General features: G+C 43.6%; 1 protein-coding gene across 1 annotated transcript in view; it reads left to right on the top strand.

Annotated features, from left to right (window-relative positions):
- Positions 1–6404, top strand: part of LOC119341126 (MLO-like protein 13) — a 7234-nt gene extending 830 nt beyond the window's left edge. The window contains exons 2-14 of the mRNA XM_037613008.1: positions 886–943; positions 1262–1419; positions 1696–1812; positions 1887–1941; positions 3306–3439; positions 4279–4353; positions 4469–4557; positions 4634–4683; positions 4985–5025; positions 5177–5389; positions 5483–5550; positions 5665–5725; positions 5836–6404. Of these exons, the coding sequence (XP_037468905.1) occupies positions 886–943; positions 1262–1419; positions 1696–1812; positions 1887–1941; positions 3306–3439; positions 4279–4353; positions 4469–4557; positions 4634–4683; positions 4985–5025; positions 5177–5389; positions 5483–5550; positions 5665–5725; positions 5836–6126 (1410 nt within the window). The 3' untranslated portion in view covers positions 6127–6404. The remainder of the gene's footprint in view (positions 1–885; positions 944–1261; positions 1420–1695; positions 1813–1886; positions 1942–3305; positions 3440–4278; positions 4354–4468; positions 4558–4633; positions 4684–4984; positions 5026–5176; positions 5390–5482; positions 5551–5664; positions 5726–5835) is intronic.
- The last annotated feature ends 2263 nt before the right edge of the window (positions 6405–8667 follow it).

The following is an 8667-nucleotide window of genomic DNA, read 5'->3' as shown; positions in this document are numbered from 1 at the left end:
GTTATTTTTAATATTTTTTTTACATTCCGCGGACAAGTCAGTACTATATGCTCTTGCGCTCGTTGGTTGCTTGATTCGACCGTGGAATCAGGGAAAATGTAGTACAGTACCATACCTGGCAATTCCGGGTGAACTCTGAACTGTGGGGGGTTTGGGTGAAGAAGTTTTGGTCTCCGTGGCAAAACGAAATTGCTGGGGTTAGGGCCCCTATTCCTTTCTGGCATTCGATTTGCGAGCTCGGGTGAATTTTTTGGCGCAATTTACTCTCCCCTAATCCTCTCTATGCTGCAACTTTTGGCACTGTACTTAGAATGACCAGTTACATGTCTATGAGCAAAATGTACTCCGTTATTAGCTTCACATATTCATGTTCCACAATTCTACGAGAAACACTCCTTCGCTAGCATCATCAAACAAGTGCAGTTCCCCGCTAGGTAGTTTGCTGGTGTAATACTTTCCATGGTCCGTGACATTTCTCTTTTTGCAGAACAGTTTCATTGTCAGCTATCCCTGAGTGTTGACTGGCTCAAATTAGCTTCACCAACTTTCTTCCTGGTTGTCTTCCTGTCGGTTATATCATCTGGGATAGTGCTGAAATCATGTTATTGCTCTTTTCTGTTACTTGATTGCTCAGTCTTCTTTGCATTTAGGACTTCTAAGGGTGCTACCATCTCGTATTATTTTATTGAAACCATAATAATGATAAACTTTCATCTTGCACATTCCAAAAAGCAGGCAATCCATGTTAAGGTCTTGACACAGGATTTAATACTCAACAACATTTTTTTTCCTTTAACTTGCTTTTGAAGTCAGTAGTCAACAATGCTAAGAAGAGATGCCAATGATTACCCCATCCTACTTATGCTTTCTTCTACAACCGTGCAGGCATTAAAGCATAAGCAGCAGAAAACATTGTATTCGGCCCTACAGAGACTAAAAGAAGGTAACATTCAGGAATATTGTTGTGTGAACTTATCAATTGGCATCTCAGCATGCCTTATTAATCGGACCATTCAGATTCATTTGTTATTAGTAACTGTATGCTAAATACATGCTATATCTATTATAAAACTTAAATAGTTTATTGTAATATGTTTTTTCGGCAAATATGTACATGGTTGAAGAGCTTTGACTTCAGAAAATGGTACATAGGAAACACGACAAAGGGTTGGCAAATATTTTGCTCACTTACTATATGATATTGATTTCTTCTTCTTCTTGTTCCTCTGTGTCTTATCTGGTTCAATGACTACATATGCAGAGCTAATGCTTCTTGGATTCATTTCCTTCATCCTGAGTCTCTCACAGAGTTTTATTGTTCACATTTGCATTCCGGAAACCGCTACACGTTTCATGCTTCCATGCAAGAGAGAGAATCACAAAGTTATAGAAGAAGGTGGCATAGTTTGCAAGAAAAAGGTTAGGAAATACCATATTCGCAAAAATGTTGAGCCATCATTGTCCTGGAACTGAAACCTGATTGTATCTTCGAACTGGATGTCTTATTGTTGGGCACCTATTTTATGAGATACAGATCCTTCTATATTGGGTAGAAACGCCTCGTGTTATTTGTCTGTCACTGTGTCACAGGAAGCAATGTAAAGTGGCGTTCCTTAAAAGGGAAGCAGTTGAAGTGTATTATGCAGAAATGTATTCTAGAACGATCATTATAAAGATAGGCTTGCTCTGTTTCAGGGTGATGTCCCCTTTCTATCACTGGAGGCATTGCATCAGCTGCACATATTCATATTTGTACTTGGCTTGGTCCATGTGGTTTTCTGTGCTACAACAATATTGCTTGGTGGAGCGAAGGTACGTCTTCAAATAAAAAGTTAGGTATGACCATGTTTGTGCACGACAAACTTACTCCCGCTAAATTTTTCCAGATAAGAAGATGGAAGCATTGGGAGAATGGAATTCACCGAGATATACAACAGAAATGTGCGTTATTGCCCTATCTTTTTTGTTTACTGGATTGATTTTTGTAAGTACTTGATGTGGGCTTCCTAGGTGACATTATATAATGTAGTTATATATTGGGACATATAATCAAATATGAAGAAATATGACATACTAAAGAGAGAGTCGGTCATGATTCGTGATTGTTATCCATACTCACTGTTAATTTAAAAATGCAATTATATTCTTTATACACATGTTGCTTCATCACCAACCCCACCCCTAGCGTTCTCATGCTTCTACGCAGTTCTTCAAGTTGTTTGTACTGGTTCTTGCCTGTGATCTTTCTGAGCTTCAAGAAATGTTAAAATTAAATAAGCATTGGAAGGCTGGTATTTGCTACCCCCTCTATAAAGAAATATAAGAGCGTTTAGATCACTACTCTAGTGATCTAAACACTCTTATATTTCTTTACGGAGGGAGTGCATTATTTGCATCCGATCAAACACCTTTTCAAGTTTTCTTGAATTATTGTTCTGCAGATTCTGTTGTCTTTGTACTAGAAATTTTTGAATGGGTGTGTGCAGTTACAGTCAGAAGTTGTCCTGTCCAGAGTCTCCAGATACATAATTTCACAGTCCGACACAAATGAGTTTCACTTTTTTTAACAATACAAATAAGGACTTGCATGGATAAAAGAGTACACAATAGCTACTATATCACTCACAAATTACACACGATGCGTTTGTATTCCTCGTAAACACTTCAAGAAAACCCCTTGCTCATGCAAGAGTTGATTGTCGAATGTCGATACTTATTTTAAATCTTTGTTTTCACAAGGTTAAATAAAAAATGCAGAAAATATATGTAAACACTTGCCCTCTCTGCCGGTCAGAGCAATACCAAATTTACAGGTAAATTCCATAACTTATAATGTTGAATAGGAAGCCCATCAAAATTATTTAGATCCTTAAACATTCATAACATATTGGGGCCATATGCCCATATACCTACACATAATTTATCCCTGAAAAAAATCTCACATATTGGGGTTGCCCAGGCGTTCTGCGCATCCCTATGGCTCTACTAGATATGCCCCATGTGTCCACATTTTGACGATCGGTCAAATTCTGCAACAGTTATGCGATTTGTTGTCTGTTCTGTTGGTTTCGCACCACAACATGAGCAACAACTGACATGGCAGAATAAGTGAATACTTCGCAGTTGGATGGAAACCGAGTCTCCTAATTTGCACTGGCTCCTAATGGCGTCAATGCATTATAATTCTGCCTGTTCCATTGGCCCTTTCCCCCATCATTTATGCTGTAAAGGGTCCGTTTGTGTTTTTACTTAATAGGCGTTAAAGATTTCTGGCTCAATGTTTTGTTTTCTTTCTGGAGAAACAGATGCAGAACTACAAACAGATATTGTAGGAAACGTTACACCATTGCATGTTGTGCTACGCCATAATCACCAGGGTGAATTGGTCAGTGAGCGAACCGGGGGATTTTGGAAGCAGTTGGCTGTTGTGAGCTGGATAGTAAGTCGTCTGCCAATCCTGTTATATTGCTCAATTCAGTTATCTAGAATGGTCTATCTGCATCTTGATTGCGTGCATGCATTTATCCAAATTATTATCTATATGTAACATAAGGATTCACTATGGTAAACATGTTTATCACATTGCATGCAGTAGCCTCGACGAAATTGCATGCTTCACTGCTTCTCATTAGCATAACATGCAAAAGTAAATTTGACCAAGGTTTTTAAGGTGGTAAGGCTTCATAAGGCGATGTACCCCCACCTTACCGCCTAAGCGACACATAAGTGCCTAAGACCGACAAAATGCTAGGGAACTGCCAGGGCGCCTTACTGCCTAAGCGACGCCTTAGGCGTTGCTTATGGATGCCTTAAAAACGTGGAATTAGACAGAACTGTCAAATTTTATTAACTGACACTGGATGAAAATTATAGGAAATCACATTGTCATATTTACTTTTCATGCTGCTTAGGTAGATTATCGTAGTTGTCTACCAATGAATGCTCTATCATTTATTAGTCTGGGGAAAATGAATCAGCAGCTGGGTTTAGGTCCTGAACACACACTGTCCTCAAAATATGGCAAGCATGCGCACAAGACTGCAGTACGACATGATCATTCATTGATTCAAGGTGCTCCTGCTGTATGATTTTTTCAGTTGATCAATCAATTTCCAGAAAACATCCATTTGTCATTTACCATAATGAATTGCTCCCAGTCGCACAGTATGTATACAGTTATTGCGGTAATATTTATTTGAACTGTCTTCGTTTCATGTGTCACTATGTCTGTTAGTCTATCTACGACTTGACCGTAAAGGTTTGATTTACTCAATGCAGATTGCGTTCTCGAAGCAATTTCATGATTCTGTGGGTAAATCAGATTATGAAGCGCTTAGATCAGCGTTCGTCTTAGTAAGATATATTACTTAGTTTAACTCTTGCATATTTTTCTCATGCATTTCTCCGTACTGCTATTGAAGGCTTGAAGCTAATAGGGTATTTTCTCCCTTTCTTCTATTTAATTCAGATACACTACCCAAGGCACCCAAACTTTGATTTCCACAAGTACATGACCCGTGCCCTTGAGCATGACTTTAAGAGGGTTGTTGGTATCAGGTTGGTATTTTTGTAGAGAAGTTCTAACTTTGACTTGAATATATACATGCCTTTAATATTAGTAACTTTGATGCAGCTGGTACCTGTGGCTTTTTGTTATCCTTTTCCTTTTGCTGAATATAAATGGTAAGTCTGACTGAACCACTGAACACATGTCCCTATAGTTTGTTAGATATGCAGTGCAGCTATAATCCCCGGTAACTGTACTTATTTTTCCACTACATGTTGTCATTTAAACTCTTAACCAGTCGAATCTGACGAATACCCTTTACCAAGCACTTGACTGTTGATTAAATTTTAAGCATGCTTCATATCAGTTATCTTAAGGTTTCATATATCGGCATCAGTCCATTTGTTGATCAGGATATGCATTTGATAGGTTTCTGTTCTGCATGTTCTTTATAATTTTATTTGCCACCAAATGCAGGATGGCACACATACTTCTGGTTAGCTTTCTTGCCTCTATTTGTAAGTATTCCTCTGCTACACTGCCTCTGTTCATCCAAATATCCTATTCTGTACTGTACTTCTCAATTCTGATCACGCCTATGTTAGTTGTTATGCTTATTTAGTACTCTATCTGATTGAGGACAATTCTTAACAATGGGGTAAATTGCAGCTCCTGCTTGTTGTTGGTGCAAAGCTACAGCACATTATTACTCGATTAGCTCAAGATGCAGCAGCATCATTAGCAGATGAAACAAACCAAGTCCCGAATATAAAACCATCCAAGGAGCATTTCTGGTTTGGGAAACCTTCAATTGTCCTTCATTTGATCCATTTCATCCTATTCCAGAACGCCTTCGAGATTGGTTTTTTCTTCTGGGTCTTGGTATAATCCGTCTCACGCTTTCACCTAGGCATTTCAAATGTTTGTATCATTAGGTCCTGCTGGAGCTAACTAACAAAGTCATCACCTCCACAGGTAACATATGGGTTCGATTCCTGCATCATGGAGAAGAAGGCTTACGCCATTTCCAGGCTTGTTATTGGGTCAGTAAAATTCAGGGTTACCATTTGTTCTCATGGATATCTCGGGGTCCTCTCATACATGAGTTATAATTACTTTTTGCGTTTTAAGAATGATTTCTGTGCTCCTTTTTGCAGTCTGATCATCCAGGTGGTGTGCAGCTACATCACCCTGCCATTATACGCCATCGTCACCCACGTAAACTCCCTGAAATATCCGGCCCCCCTGCTTCCACAGTTTAAAAAATCAGATTTTTTTGAGTAACTTTAAAATATCAGATATATGACACACTGATTCTGTTGGGCCAGATGGGCGGAGACATCAAGCTGCAAGCGCTAGGGTCGGGCCTCCATGAGTCCGTCGCGAAGTGGGCCACGGGTGCCCGAAGCCGGAAGAAGGGCAGCTCGGAGACGAGCCTCCGGAACTCGCTCACCTTGAAGAATACTGGCGCCACCAATCCCGTCACCGGCAGCAACGAGATCACCGTGGCACGGGCGCCCAACGAGCGCTTCGGCAGCTCGCGCAACATGCTGACGCCGGAGGCAGTTCCCGACCTGGACGAAATCGTGTCTGTCGTGGACGTCGACAGCCGGAGGTGAGCAGCCAGGCCAGACGCCTCGCCGGCATGCCCTGCCGGTGCCAGCCAAGGCAGGGGAAAGACGGCACGCCGAGATGCTGCTTGTGTCCGCCGGGGCTCTGTGCATCTGGGCCGGGAGGGAGGAGGTACCGCCTGGTTGCGCAGGCAGGCGCGCTCGTCTCGTTCACGCTGACGGACACTACGCACTGCAATGTCACGGCTTCCCTGTAAACGGTACGAGCGGACAGGATGCGTCTCCGGCCGGCTGTCGCGACATGTCATGTGAGAACATGCTACAAAGGTCGTTGGCCTCCCTCGTCGTTTCTGCGTGATCGCTCCGTCGCTAGCGCTCGAAGCAGATGCTGCTCATGAGTCATGAGTGAGTGAATGATTTACAGACAAAACCGTTTTCTTTTGTCCTGATCAGACACTCACGTCGTCCGTGCGGCACAGCAGCCCAGCCCTTCCGCCTTTCCCACGAATGACTGACTACGCTATTCTTCTATCGCGTAGCTCCTCGCATGCATGCATGCACCTGCAGAGCAAAGTAGCAGCCGATGGACGTACGGCGCGTTCTCTCGATACGTCCGTCCATCGACCGTGTTTGGACAGGGCCGGGCCGAGGTGCCTTCACGTTGCCGGCCGGCGCTGTGGGACCGACAACCTACGCCGTCGACCGCCGTGACGGACACAGGTGCACTGTACCGGCGACGCGGGACAGTTCGAAACTACTCGTGGTAGTAGAGCCGTCGCCCAAGTCCGCATGCATGGGCCGCGAGCCCCGGTACGCGCGCGCGACGCACAATCCGGCCCGCCCGTGGTTTCAGCGAAATAGTGAGCGTTATTATTTACGCACGCACGTTGCAAATTCTCTTGCCAATTATTGCCGACTCGACGTCGCGCCGGCGTTGGCGTGCGCGCGCAGACAAGGCATCTCGTCTCGAGCAAGCACGCACGTCGGCTGCGCCTGCCGGCCTGCGCATGCATCGATCATGTCAGGGACATGCACTGATGCATATGCGTTTTCGCAAAAAAGAAAAAGAAAAAGAAAGGACATGCATATGCGTACGTACGTGCAGAGCCAGTGACAGGCCTCGCCAATGGAGTGAAGCTTCATGCATGGTTCGTGGCTACTGCCTAGCTAGCCACCTGGTTAATGATGCCGTGCCGTGGATAGACGTGCGTGTTCCAAGAATATTCTACACGTCTTTTTTCGCGTACTCTCTCTCTCTCTCTCTCTCTCTCTCTCTCTCTCTCTCTCTCTCTCTCTCAAAATGATTTGGACAAGATTGTGTCGTGATATATAGATGGAAGGGGACTGTACCGTGGTAAGCGCGTGGCATGCATGGGTCGTGTACCGTGGTGGCGCGTCAGAGACGCACGCACATGTTCGCAACGCATATCCTTTTCCCTGGCATCTGTAAAGCCTGCATGCATCTTTTTACTCGATCCTTATAGCTCTCGTGTACATCCTAGCTACTACACGTACACGCGACCTTTCTCATCACAGGCATAGCAAAGTACGCGTCCGAGGCCGCATGCAAAAGCCTAGCTATAACACAAGGGTGTCCCCGAGATCCATAGGTGGCATATATTGTCATCGAGATTTGTTCACTGCGTGCCGTCCGGTAGTGCAAGAGAAAGACGACTCAGATATACCAAAGTTAGTTCAAAGCTCAAGCTGCGACACTTATTATGGATCTGAGGGAGTATGATTTAAAAATACTTTCGTATGGATGTTTTTCGTAAGTGAGAAAAGCCTAGTAGAACGACGCACAACCTTGTGGATCGACGCACAACCTTGTGGAGTATATGCTTCACTTTGGGCTCTATACTCCGATCTGCGTGTGTGAGGCTGTGAGCAGCATATATTTTTTTCTGTCGTTTTTCCATCCATGACACGAGAGGCCACCGGTCGGCCTGGCATGGTAGTGGCTGCATATATATAGCTGCAGGGGCTATATGTGATCTTTTGTGCGAGGGAATGATGCAAAGCATAGCACTCATAGGAGTGCAAGGGATAACCTGACTGTCAAGGAGACATGGGTCGATGCTGCATGGTGTGGCATGGCGTGAGCAGGCCGGAAGATGGGCTCCTCCTTTGCGTGGGTATCTTTCTTCCTGCCTGTCCTTCGGATCCAGAATCGATCTGTGGGCCTAGCTCTGCCTGTGGGCCCCCGACATCTCAAGCTCCATCGGTTGCAAGCAATCGTCTCAATGAGTACCGTGGCTTACCTTGTCTCCAAAAATATACTAGTAACTGGTCACATTCACATTCACCGTTGCAACTAAAGATGATTATATTTCTCAAAAAAAAAACTAAAGATGATTATAAGCACATTTTTTTTAAAAAGGAGCGCGGTTTTGCTAATCCTAAGTTGCCCGAGGTTTCTTATGTCTAAGTTCATATCTGAAAAGTGCAACTTGGTGAAGAAGTGCAAATTGCACTTTTTACTAAATCGAACTTCTTTTCTCAGAAGCGACTTGCAAACAAGAAACTTCTTTTTGGCTAATCCTATGACTCAACTGAACATGTCGACGATCAAATTGCCACGAACTTCAC

This window comes from Triticum dicoccoides, chromosome 7B (assembly GCF_002162155.2).
Source record: "Triticum dicoccoides isolate Atlit2015 ecotype Zavitan chromosome 7B, WEW_v2.0, whole genome shotgun sequence".
NCBI classification, from domain to species: Eukaryota; Viridiplantae; Streptophyta; class Magnoliopsida; order Poales; family Poaceae; genus Triticum; species Triticum dicoccoides.
Note: the sequence above shows the minus strand (reverse complement) of the source record. Positions and strands in the feature narration are given on the sequence as shown.